The 17,715-nt window shown below is 44.2% G+C and overlaps 2 protein-coding genes across 3 annotated transcripts in view; both read left to right on the top strand.

The window, feature by feature from the left end:
- Positions 1 to 11,694, top strand: part of KDM1A (lysine demethylase 1A) — a 29,350-nt gene extending 17,656 nt beyond the window's left edge. For both annotated transcript variants that reach the window (XM_030505045.1, XM_030505044.1), the window contains 13 exons: positions 183 to 264; positions 843 to 937; positions 2,059 to 2,201; positions 2,885 to 2,975; positions 3,686 to 3,820; positions 5,054 to 5,127; positions 5,983 to 6,094; positions 6,494 to 6,626; positions 7,386 to 7,573; positions 7,755 to 7,869; positions 9,247 to 9,374; positions 10,010 to 10,156; positions 10,849 to 11,694. In XM_030505045.1, coding sequence (XP_030360905.1) covers positions 183 to 264; positions 843 to 937; positions 2,059 to 2,201; positions 2,885 to 2,975; positions 3,686 to 3,820; positions 5,054 to 5,127; positions 5,983 to 6,094; positions 6,494 to 6,626; positions 7,386 to 7,573; positions 7,755 to 7,869; positions 9,247 to 9,374; positions 10,010 to 10,156; positions 10,849 to 11,034 — 1,629 coding nt within the window. In that variant the 3' untranslated portion in view covers positions 11,035 to 11,694. The remainder of the gene's footprint in view (positions 1 to 182; positions 265 to 842; positions 938 to 2,058; positions 2,202 to 2,884; positions 2,976 to 3,685; positions 3,821 to 5,053; positions 5,128 to 5,982; positions 6,095 to 6,493; positions 6,627 to 7,385; positions 7,574 to 7,754; positions 7,870 to 9,246; positions 9,375 to 10,009; positions 10,157 to 10,848) is intronic.
- Positions 11,695 to 13,021: 1,327 nt separating this feature from the next.
- Positions 13,022 to 17,588, top strand: TMEM54 (transmembrane protein 54). The gene is made up of 5 exons (XM_030504841.1): positions 13,022 to 13,120; positions 16,599 to 16,653; positions 16,790 to 16,938; positions 17,180 to 17,295; positions 17,414 to 17,588. Exons 1-5 carry the CDS (start codon positions 13,022 to 13,024, stop codon positions 17,514 to 17,516), a joined length of 522 nt encoding a protein of 173 aa, XP_030360701.1. The 3' UTR covers positions 17,517 to 17,588.
- The last annotated feature ends 127 nt before the right edge of the window (positions 17,589 to 17,715 follow it).

The following is a 17,715-nucleotide window of genomic DNA, read 5'->3' on the forward strand; positions in this document are numbered from 1 at the left end:
ATAACTTGGATGAATTAAGACCAAGTGTTCATTTGCAGAGGTTCTTGGCAAAGTGTGCATTTTATTTATTGACCCTTTGGGTAAGAGACTACGTATACCATGCTGTGGAGAAGTACCAGTGATTATATTTGAGATGTGCTGCTGAATGTTACTGGAGGTTTAATATATTTTGCTTTTCAAAGGACCGAGTAGGAGGAAGAGTCGCGACCTTCCGCAAGGGGAACTACGTTGCTGACCTCGGAGCAATGGTGGTAACAGGCCTTGGTGAGTGGGAAGGAAAATTGTGGGACAAGGTGTTACAGCTGTGAAACCTTTCACTATTTTCTTTCATGGCAAAAGAATTGGGTGTTTTTAACTGTCAAAAGTAGATATTTTTGTTCAGCCTCTTTGGCAGTTGGCATTTTTCATCAGTGAATCTTCAGACCAGATGGCAGCCCTCACTAAAAACTGGGATCTTTGTTGGTGACATAGCTGTCATTGGTCACTGAAGTCGCAGAGGTGCTTGTCATGTCATCCAACTGTTGCAGATCCATTCTTTTACAGTTTGCTTGTGCTTAGTGCAATTCTTTGCTCTTTCTTTGGCATGAGTCCTTCTGTGTGTCTGTTCCTTTGCCCACTTCCTTTATGGTGATATCTGTGCTGGCTTCGCTGCACTTGCTGAGCAGTTCTTTCTAAAGCTGCTTTACCCAGCTGCCAGTGGCCTCTGACTGAATTCTTGGTAACTCTCTTAGTTGTTCCCTTGGATCTTCCAAAGTATCAGCTGAAATTGAACATGGATTTTTTATTTAATTGCAGACAGACTTTGCAGGAGTACTCTGTTAACTATACACAATGTTTTCCAGGAGGAAATCCCATGGCTGTGGTCAGCAAACAAGTGAATATGGAATTGGCTAAGATCAAACAGAAATGCCCACTTTATGAAGCAAATGGACAAGCTGTAAGTCTGATACTGTTTTCATTAACCTTTTAGAACAGAAATAGTATCTCAAGTGTATTTGTTACCAGGTTATTGGCCTAGTAGGAGATGGCTTCCGGGAAGAGGGGAGAAAGTAATGAAAATGTGTGTCCTTCTTTAGGCAGTATAGGAATATTCCAGCATATCCGCACTTATTCTTCTAAAAGCACTTCTTTCCACGTGGGTTTTTGACTTTGAGTTTCAGACGCTTCATGGAATCTAGGTTCCTATTTGTTCTTTGCAGATTCATCACTGGTTTTCCTTAGGCAGTTGCCTTGCTGCACTCTGAAACAATTGTTCCCTCCAGTGTGTCGACTGCACCACACAGCTTGGTGTCATCAGCACACTTGCTGAGGGTGCTCGATCCCACTGTCCCTGTCGCTGACAGAGTATCTTCAGTGTAGTCAAATACTGCCATTCTGGAAGTGTCCTATAGTGCTTCCTCCACCATCCTTAAAAAGCTGGATTGGTAGTTCTTAGTCATGCTGACCAATCCAGAAGATAAGTTACATCACTGAGCTATGCCAGGCCTTCTAAAGCCTTGTGATTGCATAGAGCCATCCTACCATCAGAGCAGTCTTTTGTCCCATTGGCAAGTTTCTGGAGCTTTGCTGGGCACACATTCCAGTACGGAAATCTTTGTGTGCCCATAAGTTGGTTGTCATTGTGGTTTGCCAGCCCTTATTGTAGCTCTTTGGCCAGACATTCTGGCACAGTGACTTTGTGTTGAACAGACTTTGGTGTTTGACCATTTGAGAGAGCAGAGAGTATTAAATTTCTCAGATCTGTTTTTGTTGTACTCTTGAAGTGTCACTCTGGTTTAGGGCATGTGACACCTTTTCTTTGAGTACTGCTCTAAGAATTTATCTGTACCCTGGCTTTTTCATTCCTCTCATTTGGGAACTGGTAGTGTTTTGGGTTTGTGAATTTAGACTGCAATAGGGAAGATAACCTGTGTCCCTGCTCTGGTTGCGTTTAAAGTTTTCTCTGTACTTCTCAATTGTCTTGTCTCTGAGGCTTTGAGCTTTTGGGACCTCTATTTTTCCTTTTTATTTTGTTATTAAGTTGTTATTCAGAAGAAGGTCTGTTCTTTTGATTCCCAGGTTCCAAAAGAGAAAGATGAAATGGTGGAGCAAGAATTCAATCGTCTGCTGGAAGCCACGTCCTACCTCAGTCATCAGCTGGATTTTAACGTTCTCAATAATAAGCCTGTCTCCCTGGGTCAGGCTCTGGAGGTTGTCATACAGTGAGTGACTTCCCTCTTCATGGTAGACTTTCCTATTCTGTGGGGGATGTTCCTGAAGATACTTGAGACTTGTGATGCTCCTTGGATAAGCATTACCCAGTTAATACAGCCGTTTGGTCTTTGCTGGGTTTTTGTGTGTGTATTGCGTGTGATGTTCCTTGAAACAAAATATGCCAAAGATGGTTAAAGGAGCAAACATCTTTTCTTGAAAGCTTCTGAAAATCACTACAGTAACTGATAGATCATGGGATCATAGAATCATAGAATGGTTTGGGTTGGAAAGGACCTTAAGATCATTCAGTTCCAACCCCCTGCCATGGGCAGGGACACCTTCCACTAGACCATGTCGCCCAAGGCTCTGTCCAGCTTGGCCTTTAACACTGCCAGATCATTGACATGGGCTGAATTGGAGTACAGACAGCCCACTTGTGCTACTTGAAAGCTAATAGTATTTGTAATTTGCATCTTAATAATAGTAGGTAACTTCAGACTCATGTTTTAGCTAGTCAAGTATCTCTTATTTACAGAAACTTGTATTAATTTTCTAATCACCATGCGAGTATGTACTAAAATATCCCATGATGTGCTTTTACTGCATTACAGTAATCAGGTTGTGATAATGAGTTTTCTTAATATTGCAAGGATTTTATGCTGAACTGACTCTCACTTCTCACCTTTTCCAGGTTGCAGGAGAAGCATGTGAAGGATGAGCAGATTGAACACTGGAAAAAGATTGTGAAAACACAGGAGGAATTGAAAGATCTTCTTAACAAGGTTAGATGCTGACATTTAGAACAAGAGGAGAGCATTGTGTTCCTCAGAAACTGGCAAAAGGTACAAAAATTTTCATGATAAAAATCAGAAGGTTGCCACAGATGCTGTTCTTAAATGTCTTTTCATGTAAGACTTACCTAGAAGCACTGTTCTGACAAAGAACTCCATTTTTGAGGAGGGGCACGTAAGCAATTAGGCAGGAGACTGTAAAACATTAAATACAGGAAAAGAAAGGGAGAGGTCGGACATAAGCAGAGCTGTGCAATAGCTTCCTGTAGAGATGTTGATAATGACTGAGGCTTTTGGGGGAGTATTTAAAATGTTTACTTTCTTTACCACAGATCTGATTTGTAGTGTAGAAACAGTGGTTTAGGACTCTTTACAATGGTTTTGGTTGTGGTAGATGGCATCTTCACTTTTCAGTGGAAGTTTCTCAAACATGTCTGAGGTCACCTCTCATATCTTATTTACAACATACTTTGTAAGAAATCGACGATGTTGGGGTTAAGCTATGTTGTTTTGGGATTGCTGCTATTTATTACAGTTTCCTGTCTGTAGAATTGCATATAAGCAACATTTGGTGGAACCAGGAAATCTCTTTGGTATAATGGCGTAGCTTGAGATGAATATCCATTTCACACAGTAACTTGCATCAAGTCTACCTTTTTTTTCCTTTCTCTTCCTCCCTCTTCCTACTCCTCCTGAAACAGATGGTGAATTTGAAAGAGAAGATTAAAGAACTTCATCAGCAGTATAAGGAAGCCTCAGAAGTGAAGCCACCTCGAGATATTACAGCAGAGTTCCTTGTGAAAAGCAAACACAGAGATCTGACTGCCCTTTGCAAGGTAAGGGATGATGTACATACAGCCCTTAAGTCAGTGGTTTCTGAGGACTTCAGCAGCCAGATAAAATTAGCCAATATAAATGTTGCCACTTTTCTCACTCCAGCACTCTCAAGAGAATGTGATTGATGGTAACTCTGGGTTATAATACTGATAACTGCATTAAGTACCTTTAGGTACCTGAGCTTCATATTAACGTGTTGAAGGGCTCAGTTTTAGGTAACAGCCTGTGCTGGCTCATGTCAGGCAGCATTTAATGTTTCGAAGGCTAAATTTTAGGTCACACCTGGTCTTTAGTACTGCTGGGTCTCACAATAGTCTGGAATTAAAATCTGAATCTGGAGGTGTTCTTTCTCTAAGAAAAAGGTGGTTTCCTGAATAAAAGACTTCTTTCTATCCAAAGATTACAATTTAAAGAGCTCTATCTTGACAAGCAGAGTTATTCCCCCACTCTGTGTGTACCTGGATGTAGAAATATGCCTTAAAAATGAAACCTTAAAACCTGTTCTTTCTGTGATAGTGAAAGACACCTTGCTAACCCAGGTCAGATAGAACCAAGGATCATTTTTCAGCTACTTGTTCAGCAGATGATACGTCCTTTTATTTGGAAGGTCAATGTGTTTGTATATATGTAAGTAGTAGCTCTTCTACTTCGTTACCAACGAAGAGCTTTGAGCTCTTGTTGCTATTATTGGACACTCCAAATTACTCTGCCTTGAAGGGAATGATTGTTGTCTTTATACCTAGTTCTACTAATGTGTTTTAAAATAAGAGGAAAAAAACCTGAAAGAAGCTAGAATTAGATCATGTCTTTCCCTTTTGCATGGCTGCTGCTGCTTTGGAAATCTCTGTGCTCCATATTAACTATGATCTTTTAAGAAAGAAAGAAGACTAGAAATAACATTTTGTGGAATATGGAAAAAGCTCTCAGTGCCATAGGAACCCTTGAAATACCAGAACTGTAATGGACCTTCATGTGCTTCAGATCAGAGTGTTTAAATTCCTGAACTATTAGCATACTGATCTTTCCTGCAGTGTGGCACAGACTTCTGTGTATTCAGAGAAGGGCAAAGTATGCTGGATTAAATGTTAAAGAAAATAAAGAACTTGATTTAGATTCCACTAAAATCATTAATCTTCCACTGGTTTATCTTGAGATTTGCTCTAGTCTGATGCCTTTATGTCTTTAAGCCCTTTTACATGGAAACTGAGTTTGATGACTTTTTATCTTATTAGGAATATGATGAATTGGCAGAAACACAAGGAAAGCTGGAAGAGAAGTTACAAGAACTTGAAGCCAATCCTCCAAGGTAAAGATACAGACTATAAAAAGAAATACTCAGGAAAGCAGGTTTTTTACTACTTTTCTGTAGAAACTACTGAGTTTCAAAAATGCAATGGTATGCTTTCTTTTAATCATGGTAACTCAAGGGGTTAGGAAGGTACAAACGTGAAGCTTGAGCTCCCTCAGCTTTAGAACTCCTTTTCTTTGTTTTTGGAGGTGACTTGGGTAAAAAGGTGGTTCTTATCTAGGTTGCATGTCAGTAAAATCCTGACTGTACCCAGTGCCTGATATTGGGAAGCCTTTGAGATATGAAATCCCTGTCAAAAATGGTAGCATACCAATCCTGCCTATTTTGTCAGAGTATTATTGGTTTGTGCTCTGTGTGACTACACTTGGGTTTTAGTCGTTGCCTTATATATGGTACTTAAGCCATTATTTATAGAATCAGAGGATGGTTTGGGTTGGAAAGGACCTTAAGATCATCCAGTTCCAACCCCCTGCCATGGGCAGGGACTCCTCACACTAGACCGTGTCGCCCAGGGCTCTGGCCAACCTGGCCTTGAACACTGCCAGGGATGGGGCAGCCGCAGCTTCTCTGGGCACCCTGTGCCAGCGCCTCAGCACCCTCACAGTAAAGAACTTCTTCCTTATATCCAACCTGAGCTTCCCCTGTTTAAGTTTAAACCCATCACCCCTTGTCCCATGTAACCTTTTTTTATTTCTCAAGTTAAGTTTCTAGCTTCACTGAAAATATTTTACCTGAACGCTACTTTGAAAATGTGAATTTGCTGGGATTTGATGTTCAGCTTTCATGAAGGAGGCTCACACGTTTGAAACAGCAACCTGAATGTCTTTGTATTATGTTTGGGTTTTTTCCTAGTGATGTTTATCTGTCATCAAGAGACAGGCAAATACTCGACTGGCATTTTGCAAACCTAGAATTTGCCAATGCTACACCCCTGTCTACGCTTTCACTGAAGCACTGGGACCAGGTAGCTAATTCATGTATTCATTCACCAATACACTAAGAACTTAAACTATGTTTATTTCATTCTCATGGAAGCCTCTCTATGTTAACAGTTTCTAAACCCTTAAGTGCTCTCTGCTCTTATGCAGATACTGAGCTCTTACACGATGATTATTTGCTGATGAAATTCCAGTCAGCTTTTTGTTAGTGCCAGAAACCTCCACCTCTAATAATACTGTCTACTGGGAGTTCTCATACTTATTTCTTGACTAATAAACAGAATTTCAAACCTATTCAATTCACTCTTTAGGGAGGGGGGAAGTTTGGGGGAAAAAAGATGCCTTTGTATAGATTTGCTGATTATTTTCTATTGAATTAAGTGATTTCATTATAAATACAGGCTTTCTATACATTTCTGTTTTAGGATGATGACTTTGAGTTCACAGGCAGTCACTTGACTGTGAGGAATGGCTACTCCTGTGTGCCTGTAGCCTTAGCAGAAGGGTTGGATATTAAGTTGAACACAGCAGTTCGCCAGGTTCGCTATACAGCATCAGGTAAAGCAAACCCCCTCCTCTGGGAAACTGCTCTGAGGGACTGTGCTCATGGAAATGAGATTTCGGTGCTTCCAGAAGCAGATGTGAAAACTGATCCCTTAAAAACCCTCCCATATAAATCACATTTGTGATTGTAATGAATTATGAGGAAGCTGTTAGAGATGTTTTTGATCTTCAGTGGTTTTGCTCATTTCTGTGGCTGGTTCAACATGGTGCTTTTCAGTTACGTTTACTGATTCGCAAGTTCACATTCATGCTCCCATTTCTTAACTTCAATGATTGAAGTGTTTGGAGTAAGAGGTCTTGGCCTGCTTTGACACTTGGTGCCACAGGATCTGGTATTAGAAGTATAAATGAATGTCACATGGATTCAAACAAACAGAAGCACTATATCTTTTTGTTGTTCTTCTAGACATTGGGCTTGGGAAACTGTCGACTGGGAGACCAACTCAATGAGAGGCTCACTGCCTACTTGTTATTTGTTTATGCATATATTTATCTGTTATTTTCTGGCCGAGATGAACCTTTAGGCTTATCCCAGTATGGCCATTTTCAGCTGCTGCGTAAATTACGCTCTCTGGAAGTGAGCTGTGTGGTCCGTAACATTCAGTAAAAATAAAGTAATTGTTAGTGTAAAGTTCTCTCTGTAAATGGAATGTTTTCTGATGTGGATATGTCTTTATGGTAGTTTCTCTAATTTTTAATCCAATGCTCTTGCCTTCTGGCCTATGAAATGATGGTTTTCTCTCCCCTTTCCAGGTTGTGAAGTGATAGCTGTAAATACCCGATCTACGAGCCAGACTTTCATTTACAAATGTGATGCTGTGCTGTGTACTCTTCCCTTGGGAGTATTGAAGCAGCAGCCTCCAGCAGTGCAGTTTGTGCCACCTCTTCCTGAGTGGAAAACTTCGGCAGTGCAGCGTATGGGATTTGGCAACCTTAACAAGGTGACTTGGTCATTGAGGGAACTGCAGCAGAGCAGGGGATGTTCAGAAGGAGGTTGGCTCAGTCCATGTGCTGTAGCTTTTGCTAACCAGCAAATTTGTAAACTGCAAGAGCATACTAACCTGTGGAAGGCAGTATTTTTTCTGTGCACTCCTCCTAATTCCTGATTCTTTTTGTTTCTAGGTTGTGTTGTGTTTTGATCGTGTCTTCTGGGATCCAAGTGTCAATTTGTTTGGTCATGTTGGTAGCACTACTGCAAGCAGAGGAGAACTTTTCCTCTTCTGGAACCTGTACAAAGGTAGCTGTGGTGCATGTCTACTCTTGCCAGTGTCTTATTTGTGTAGTTTCATATCTAGAAAAGAGCACTTTTTAAAATGCTGTTAGTGTTCACATGGATATGATAAGAAAATAGTATTTGTAGTAAGACAAGTAGAAGTATTGAACATGCAAGTTTCAGTGGGGCAAACGAGAGGCTTTGCTTTAGCTCTGTTCCTCTTGCTGAGCATTACAATTACAGCTTGATGAGCTGCAGGCCCACCCATATGGTTAAGGTGCAGTGGAAATGCAAGCTGTGGTGTCTCCAGTGGATGACCTTGTTTTCTGGTTTGAGCAGCAAAGCAGCTATGACTAGAGTGTGAGTCTCAGACTGACAGATAACTTTAGAACTCCCCTCTATTAAATGTGTAAGCAGGCAAAAGGTGTTGCTCTGCCTGTTTCTACAGCTGGACTTTGCCATTAGTAGTTTTGTTTCCTCTGCAGCTGGTGTCTGCCACAAGAAGTTGTCAGAAGATACTTTCAGTAAGCATGCTGGTTTTCTTGATTGCCATTTATCATGCTAAGAGCAAAGCTCTATGTACAGTGAGCACAATTAAATGAGTTCTTTTTCTTGCAGATAACTGTTTAAAGTCCCAGGGGGCAGGCCAGGTTTTTCTTTTAACTGGGTAAACTTGCTGTGCAAAGAAGGTGCCCTTCTAGGGTATTTAATTGTTAAAATGTTTGGTAAGACTTGACTGGAGATGTACATTTAATGAGCCTTGGATAACAGGGCTGTTTGTGTATCTGCTTTTGTGGCCTTAAGATGTCTCTTACATACTTAACACATAGTGTTGGGGTTTTGGTTTAGATAGAAAGACCATCTCACATACGAAGGTTTCGCTACTACATTCATCTTCTGTATTTCTGTAGCCATAGCATTTTGGGCAGAAACTATTTAAACTGAACAGATTGAACAATACAGAAAACAAATCCAGAAGCAAAAACCCTGGAAATATCACAGCACATCCTGTATTAGCTCTGTGGGAGTTCTTTGAAGGTCTTATGTTGGCAGAGAACTGGTCTCTCAGAAGTATTTAAAGATGGGTGGGTGAATGAAGGGAAGCTCGGATGAGAAGACTGCATGTGCTTGTATGGCTGTGGGTGACCTGTTGTAGCTTGGACAGGAATCCTCCCAGTGGTTTAAAAATTTGAGGTAATGGCTGCTGAGAAGACCTGTAGCCTCAGAACACTGCATGTCCTGGGGCAGCTGGCCTGTGCTGTTGGTGCCTCTTGCTCCACTGTGCTGTTGGATTATTGAAGTCTCTTTCAGGCCGAGGCCTATTCAAGTCCCACTTGTCAGATTAAAATGATCGATTTCAGTGATTCAGTTGTGTTTTCTCTCTCCTTCCCCACACCCCAGCACCAATTCTGTTGGCCTTGGTAGCAGGAGAAGCAGCAGGAATCATGGAAAACATCAGCGATGATGTCATTGTTGGACGGTGCCTTGCCATCCTCAAAGGCATCTTTGGGAGCAGCGCTGTGCCTCAGGTCAGTACAGACATCTTCAGGTAACTCCTCCACGGTTTAGAATGTACTGTTCTATAGTTCTATACCTACTTCTATAGGTACTGCCCTGTGTGTGTTCAGGGGCTTTTGGGAGAAGAGGTTGGTTGTAGGTTTGGGGATTTTTGGTTGGGTTTTGTTTGGGTTGTGGTTTGGGTTGGGTTTGGGTTTTTTTTGACTCCAGCTTTTCCTGACTATCAAATACTTCAGTTAATTTTCTACCTTTTACATTCCTGGGGTTACAGCTGAGCTGTCCATGGCAGGTGACAGCACTGCTTGGGTACTCCCTGCCTTGTTCTGCACCTTCTCTAAAGTCCAGTAAAGCTCTTGACCAGTGAACTCCACAAGAGACTGGTTTGGCTAGAAACAAACTGAAGGGGGAGGAAGGGAGTAAGCGGAAGCTGTGTGCAGTAGGTTCTCGTGATACATTGCCAAGAATTGAGGTGTTGACACCAAAGACAAGTTATTTACCTTAGTATGTACATTCTCATGGAATATAAACTTGGAGCCACCATTGTTAGCCTGAGGACTTTGTGACTTTTATTCTTGCAATTTGCGTATTTTGCAATATCTGTAGAACTTGCCCTGTGACAGCAACTGAAGTTTCTGTCTTGTCTCAGCCTAAAGAAACTGTGGTGTCCCGCTGGCGCGCTGACCCCTGGGCCCGGGGCTCATACTCCTATGTAGCAGCTGGGTCTTCTGGCAATGACTATGATTTGATGGCTCAGCCAATTACTCCAGGGCCAGCCATTCCAGGTGCTCCTCAGGTGAGAAATGGCTCCCTTCTTCTCAGTAAAACCTCAACCAGGATGATTTTTCTAAGTAATTTACATCCATATCTAACACAGGTTTAGGTTACCTCCATCTTTTGATGATGATTAGAACCTGTAAAACAATTCAGTTTTCCAGCCATGATTTCTGCCTTCCCAGGTTTGGGGTAATTTGTTTACTAGCAAAAGGATTGTTTGACTCAAAGTCAATTTGGTAATATCTGAACAGAGTATTATAATACCATGCATTTATTGTGTTTCATTCTCCATATTTATGTTGTCTATCACCATATGTAAGTGAGTTGTAGTGATTTGAAAGAGGGTGAAGGCCAGAGTGAGAGGAACAGGAACCAAAAGGTGTCTCCCAAACTGGGAGTGAACACAACGAGGCATTAAGTCATCTCCAGTTCACTTTGAAAGGATGAAGTTTTGAAAGCAGTAGCCGTTCTGAAAACACCAGCAGAGAAGGATGTGCAGCTTTGGCTTTATTTAGGTTCTTTGTCTAGTGATACAAATCATTACTAAGCATAGTATGGATAAAATTATTCTCTGCAGAGTATAATATATTAAAGTTTTTCTCCTTTATTTTATTTAGAGGATTTCTAACATTCTTCTTAAAGTCTGTTTGCTGCAGAATCTGAAAGAACATGAACAGGCCTTAACAGTGTTGGTTGTTCTCTGCTCCCCAGCCTATTCCTCGCCTCTTTTTTGCCGGAGAACACACAATTCGCAACTACCCCGCCACTGTTCATGGTGCTTTGCTGAGTGGACTGAGGGAAGCTGGTCGCATTGCAGACCAGTTTCTTGGGGCCATGTACACTTTGCCTCGCCAGCCTACGCCTGGGGTCCCCCCGCAACAAGCTGCCAGCATGTGAGAAAAGTAGAAGGTGTCAGAAGAGGAGTGACAAGAGCACAGTGCTGCTGGTGGGGACTCTTTGGGATGAAGATACTCACATAGTCTGTAACAGCGTCTCCTGAAGTGACTCGGCCATGAGTTACTGTGAAACACTTCCATTAGAACGGCCTCACAAAACTTTGGCTTGGCAGAATCTGTTGGAGCTCTCTGAAGTGTCAGTGTACACAATTTGCTACCGAGCTGGTCAGGGGCTTTTTTTGACTCTGTAAATACTTTTTGAAAGTCAAGTTTGTAGCTTGAGGATTTTTTAAGTGGGTTTGTTTGGGTTTTTTGTTGAGTTTTGTTTTCTACCTATACGTGGATTTACAATTTGGTAACTGCACAAGGCCCTCTAGAAGCTGGTGGCTACAAATAGGAGCTTAGTATAGAACTTATGTAAACTACTTTGGGTGCTTTTTTACTGTTTTGTTTTGAAGAACAGTATTTGTTGACCAATTCTATTCTTACCTGGCATTTGAGAATTTGATGCAACTGTTTTCCCCACCAGTAACAGCAGATCACCCCCCTCCAAAATGTCCATTGGCTGCTACCCTCTATGCATCCTGTTCTAGAAAGGAGGCTGGTGTTACTAAGTGTGTGCTAAGCATACTGGGTTATTAAATACCTTCAACAAAAGAAATCATCAGAATTGGGTATTTGTAAGTTTAAAAATGATTTGTATTTGTTTCTGTAGAAATAGAGTTGCCCTGGCAGGAAGTTAGCTGAAGGACCTGATCTCTTGGCATCTGTATGCTGCATGGAAGCACTCTGTGCACCTCTTGCCTTCATTTCTCCTAGGCTGCTGAGATGATGCTGCAGCTGCCACTGCTGTGCTTCTGAAAATCCCTTTGGTTGGGCTGCTTTTCCAAATATCCAACTTTTCCCACCTTCCCCTTTCTGCAGTTTATTTCTCTCTCATCTAAGCATGGTCTCTGCTCACACTGTTTCTGTTCTCACTCCCTCTGTGATCCCATGTCTGTGCATGTGCAGTCTGTCCTTGTACCTTCTGTTCTGCCAGAGGACCAATACTTCCTTTTGTTCCATGCTCATTCCTCTAGAATTACACTACCCACACTTCTTCCTGAGAAAGATACACACACAGAGACCTGACTGCAGCCCCTGGTTGTTTATAGCTGTATTGCTTTGGCCACAGACTCTCCATCTTCTGGCATTGCTTCTATTATTTTCTTGTGTCGTCTCCTTAGTAGCTGGAGATCATTCTTTCTCTTGACTGTGTGAACTTCTAGTTGCTTTCTCATTAGACATTGAAGTCTGAGGGGGTATCCATAGGCAGTCCTTCCGACAAGCTGTGAGAAAGGGGAGGACTCTGATGTGGTGGGCACTAGTCTGTGAAGGGGCACAGACAGGAGGTGTCAAGGACTAAACCCATTTGAAGTGGCTGGATTTGGTGCCCTGGGGAACAAGCTTTGAACCTGAATGAGTGTGACCCTGCTCCTATTCTCTAACTTGGCAAATGTTACTACTGGAGCCCTTTCTTGGAGGGGATACTCCTCAGCAACACTACTCATCCTTGCTTTTTCTACAGGGGACCAGAAAGACTTTGTGATGGTTAGTCAGAAAACAGCCACTGAAGTGGGGCAGGAATTGGAGGTCCAGCAGGGCATGGAGGAGGGGTGTCTTAGGGGGTGAGTAAGAGTAAATAGGGAGTCATTTGAGACTCAAGGCTCACTTTATGTTCAGCTAAAAGCCTGTCAGCAGCACTACACAGAGAAATGCTGTTCCATGGTGAGAGATGTGACAGGCCTTTAACAATCCACTTGCCATTGGTTTGACTGAGGGGAGCTCATCTTTCACCTGGTGACCAGACTGTCCTGCTTTTCATTTGCAAAAAGACATCTGAATAATACATCTGAAATAATATAATACACACACGGAATTTTAGGTGGGAAAGTGAGGAGCGAGAGCAATGCCCATGGCACCATTGTGGAGATCTGTGTGTGTAGAAGATGCCCAGCACCATCTTTCTCTCCTGGCTCTTCAGCTGTGGGAGCAGGGGCCTGCAGCAGCTCCTGGCCAAGATCCGCTTCCTCAGACTCCACTATAAGGTGCGACCCCGACCGGCCTCTGGGGCCGGTGTCAAACTGGGATCATTCCTCCCTGTTTCCTTCTGGACTTGATGCTTTTACTTAAACTGATGAATATTCATCAGAATTCTTTATCCTCAGTAATATTTCTTTTAAGTGCCTATACCACTGCTCTTCCCGTGCAGAATCGAGACCGCTTTTGTAGATGGAAGGGCATTAACCCTCGGAGGGGATGGGCGGGCATTGGAACAGACTGGGAAGCCTGGGAAGGGCAGTGATGGAATCGTCGTCCCTGGCAGTGTTCACACACCGTGTAGATGATGCCCCTAGTGCCATGGGTTAGCGGTGGACTCGGCAGTGCTGCGGTTAATGGTTAAACTTGATGATCTTAAAGTTAATTTCCAACCTGGTTGATTCTATGATCCTGTTTCCAAATCTCGGTCCCGCGGTGCTGGGGTGGGGGGAGGCGAGCGGTGTGGCGCCGGGCGCCGCTCGCTGCTGCCATCCTGTGTCCAGGGCTCGGTACTGCAGCCCGGGCTCCGCGCAGGAGCCTCGTCGCTCCCTTTGTCCCCGCTGCTGTTGGCCGGAGGTGGCGGCGCGGTCCCGCGGGCCGGTGCCGGGCGCTCGCCGCTGCCTCCCGGTGAGGAGCCGCCGCCGCCGCTCCACGTTCAGGCCCAGGGGGCCCGTGGCCGCCGCGCGGTGCGGTGGGGTTGCGTTCTGCCGGAGACGCGCCGGGTCAGGAGCCCCCAGTGCGCTTCATTCTCCCTTAATCTCCCTTGATTAATCTCAAGCGCCTCGGAGGCTCCTGCCCCGGCATCCTGCGCCCTGCCCCTGTGCTTGTCTCTGCCTTTGCCCTGGTTTCAGCTGTAGGAGAGTTAATTCTCTTCCTAGGGTCTGGTGCGGTGCTGTGGTTCGGCTTTAGACTGAGAATAACGCTGGTAACACACCGATGGTTTTAGTTGTTGCTCAGTAATGCTTACGCTGATCAAGGAGTTTTCAGTCTCATGCTCTGCCAGTGAGGAGGGGCGCAAGAAGCCGGGAGGAAGCAGAGCCAGGACACCTGACCCAAACTAACCAAAGGGGTGTTCCATCCCACAGCACGTCATGCTGGGATATAAAACTGGGGGGAGTCACCCGGAGGGTCCTTAGTTCACACTGCATCTTCATTCACAGCCTCCTAATCTTTCATGAGATTGTACCTGGATGTGATTCTTCAACCTGTTTTGTTGTTATGTTTTATTGTATCTGCTGAATTGTATGTGGAAATAAAACAAACTCAGTGAGCGAGTTTCAGATAATCCTTTGCTATCCAGCCTACGATTTTGGACAGTAGCTTGAAATACATAAGACCTTCTCTCAGACTCCTCAGTTCACTTCTCATAGGCCAATCGCTAAAGTATAAATGAAATTACAGCAGAAAACTGTTGCCAGGGACTTCAGAAAGTAGGGTTTGTTTCCAAGTTCACTGTCCAGCAGTTACAAAGATGCCTCATAATGGAAAAAGCACTTATTCTGTGTTACTTTTTCCTTTTCTAGGAGGCTTCAGGTTTTTTCTGTTTTGCTTTGTTTTGCTTTAAACTATGTCCAAAGAAAATACTAGTTCATTTAAGACAACTCCCCGCAGGAGCAGACATTGACAGCAATAGCTGTGGAAATAGTTGCATTCACTGGAAGAATCACTTTGCAAATTGCCACATTATTTCAGTCACTTGCAAAGCATCTCAGTGTGCGGAATGCTGGGGTTCATTTTTCTCTCCCGTGTTTCCAGTGCTGAAGCATGTAGACTACCTAATTTGAACCTTTGGGTAACTAATCATAGCTTTGTACCAGTAATGATTCTGTGCACATTTAGGTGCTACTTTCTCTTTATAAACGGTTGGGCATCTTTAATTCATACAGGTACAGCAGAGAGCACTTTGCTGACATCCGACTGATCCTCACAGAGCTGCAGTGACGTGCCAGGTCACTTACATCCTCTACCATTGCAGAGTTTGTATCAGGGCAATGTAGTAACAACTGATGCCACAGCCTTGAGCTCTGAGACAGGGATTTGGGAGGCAGGATTGCTCTTCTCAATAGTAATAGACCTTGGGTATTACTACTAAAAGAAATGCTTTTCCTCTGTGAATTAGCAGCAATTAAGTGCAGATTTTCAGTGGTGGTCACCAGGTAACTCAAAACTGGTATTTGTTTGATTTGTAGCTCTGATTGTTAATTGGTAAAGTCTGTGCTCAGGTTTCAGTATTTTATTTGTATCTCAGATGGTTTTAAGGAATATGCAGCATAAATGGAAGCACAGGTTTATTTGAGGAAGGTGTGTTCTCCATCTGGTCCTTCACCGGGGCCAGGTTAACAAGTTGAGGGAGAAACTCTCAAGTAACTCTGGCGGTTTAGTCCTCCTCATCCTCATAAACCTTTCTGCTTTACGCTTCCCTCCTTGTGACCGGTCTTGGCTTTTCCACCCCTTTCCCTTTGTTGAAGGTTGATAGAAAAGACCAGGCTTCTATTCTTGCCATTTTTCTCAAAGGCATCACTGAAATGAAGTAAATTTGACCCAGGTTGGCCACAACTCTTCTTATGGGCTCTGTGTGTGCTGTGTACCTTGCTCCAGAGCCCAACCTTATCAGAGTAATCCTATGCTGTGCAGTACATCACTGCTGTTTTACACTGGCAGTTTCTTCTTAACGTGCAATACAAGAAAGATCCACGCCTTGAGAATTTATCCTTTCCTTTGTGACATGATTATATGTAAAACAGTGCAGAAAAGAACTTATTGTTTTTTCCCCATCTGGAGCGGAGGTGCTGAGACCTCGACTGTTGCTTGTGGCGCTTTGTGCTTTAAAAGCAAATCCGAAGGAAGCCAATGCATTCTTCAAAACTTATTCTCTTTAAAAACAAGCAGCCCAATGCTTAATTTAACATTGATATCGTTAATATTTAACATTATGGTTTGGATTAAATGAATTGTTGTCTTTGACTGTGTCTTACAGATTTGTGTTCCTAGTAAGCATGACTAAGCCAAATTATCTATTAGCTGAACACCAGTGGTTTCAACTCATTTTATGCCTTTGTAGCTTTGCAGGGTTGTATTTTGAGGCTGAACAACTTCAAGAAACACCGGGAATTTCAAATTTAAGGTCCTCCATTTTGCTGCCTTTTAAAAATCTAAGGTGCTCCAACCATTCACCTTGAGGCCTCACACACGTGGGTGCTTGTGTTACGTTACTGGCCACGAGCAAATGAAGATGAAATTCAGAATATAATGTAGTTCACAGAGCAATTGTTTCACTGCAAGAACACGAGTGTGAACCTGCCACAGCCTGAGCACTTCGTATCATTAAGTGTTAGTGGTGGTTGTTGCTCACTGTCCCTCTTCGGATGCATCCTGAGATGGCTGTTTTCCCGGATGTATTGCATGACAGGACCACATGCCTGTTTTGATCAACAAAATTGTGGGTTTTTTCCCTGTTAAACTTTCTTCTCTCCCTGTACTTAAAAGTCAAAAGAAAACTACCCCTACCTGCAAGCCAGCCGCACGCCTCCCTGTCTGCTCAGTACCTTTATTGCTGGCTCCGTGGCCTTCAAAACCTTTTGCAGAGGCCGGTTGTATGCTTTCAGAGAAGGTCTGAAAGGTGCCTCACTGCGTTGCCACTTCTCTCCCCCTCCTGCAGAAGTGGTTTTCACCCTGAGCACCACCAGCAGCTGGTCCTGCTGGTCCTGCCTGCTGGCACTGGCCATCACCATCCCGCAGCCGGGCGCTGCTGTCCCCCTGCACCGATACCGATGTCGCCTTCACCCCAGTCTCCTGCGAGTGCCCCTTTGATCCCACCCATGTCTGTGTGAGTCCTCAGTGGGTGTTTGCACCAGGGATGGGGAGGATGGGTGGGAATTGATGCCTTGTGCCACAGAATCCCAGCCTGGTTTGTGTTGGAAGGGACCTTAAAGCTCATCCAGTTCCAACCCCTGCCACGGGCAGGGACACCTTCCACTAGAGCAGGTTGCTCCAAGCCCCTGTGTCCAACCTGGCCTTGAACACTGCCAGGGATGGAGCATTTACCACTTCTTTGTGTGTCCCCACAGAGGTCCGCGCTGTCCCTCGGGGCTGTCTCCCTCCTGCTCGACTCGATGGAGATTGTCTTCAGCATCCGCTGCCTCCTGCTCACCCTCCGTCTCCTCCACCTTGGCTGCTGCTGCCGCAGAATGCACCAGAGGGAAGTGACTCCTGGTCCTGGGCTCAGCCCGAGCAGGGCTTGGATGGACCTGGCTGTGCTCGGGGGCTCTGGGATAGGACTAAGCCTCATTCTCATCATCCTCTGGCTCGCTGGTCTCCCTGCAGGCAGCCCCTGTGGAGAGCCCCGACCCCAGGCAGTGCCTGGGCTTGCTGAGGCTGCACAGTGGGGAAGCTGCCTGGGTCTGAGTGGCACCTGAGGGACAACCCTGTGGATGTGCCCGGCCAGCCCTGCCTGTCCCAGCACCTTCACAGCCCCACACCAGGACCCCGCTGCCCCTCAACCCAGCTACTGCGTGGACATGTCCCTTAGATGCCACCAGCCACGACCCATGAGCCCATCCCCATGACTTGGCTGCACCAAGGGAAGCAACCGGGCTGGATCCAG

This window comes from Strigops habroptila, chromosome 12 (assembly GCF_004027225.2).
Source record: "Strigops habroptila isolate Jane chromosome 12, bStrHab1.2.pri, whole genome shotgun sequence".
NCBI classification, from domain to species: Eukaryota; Metazoa; Chordata; class Aves; order Psittaciformes; family Psittacidae; genus Strigops; species Strigops habroptila.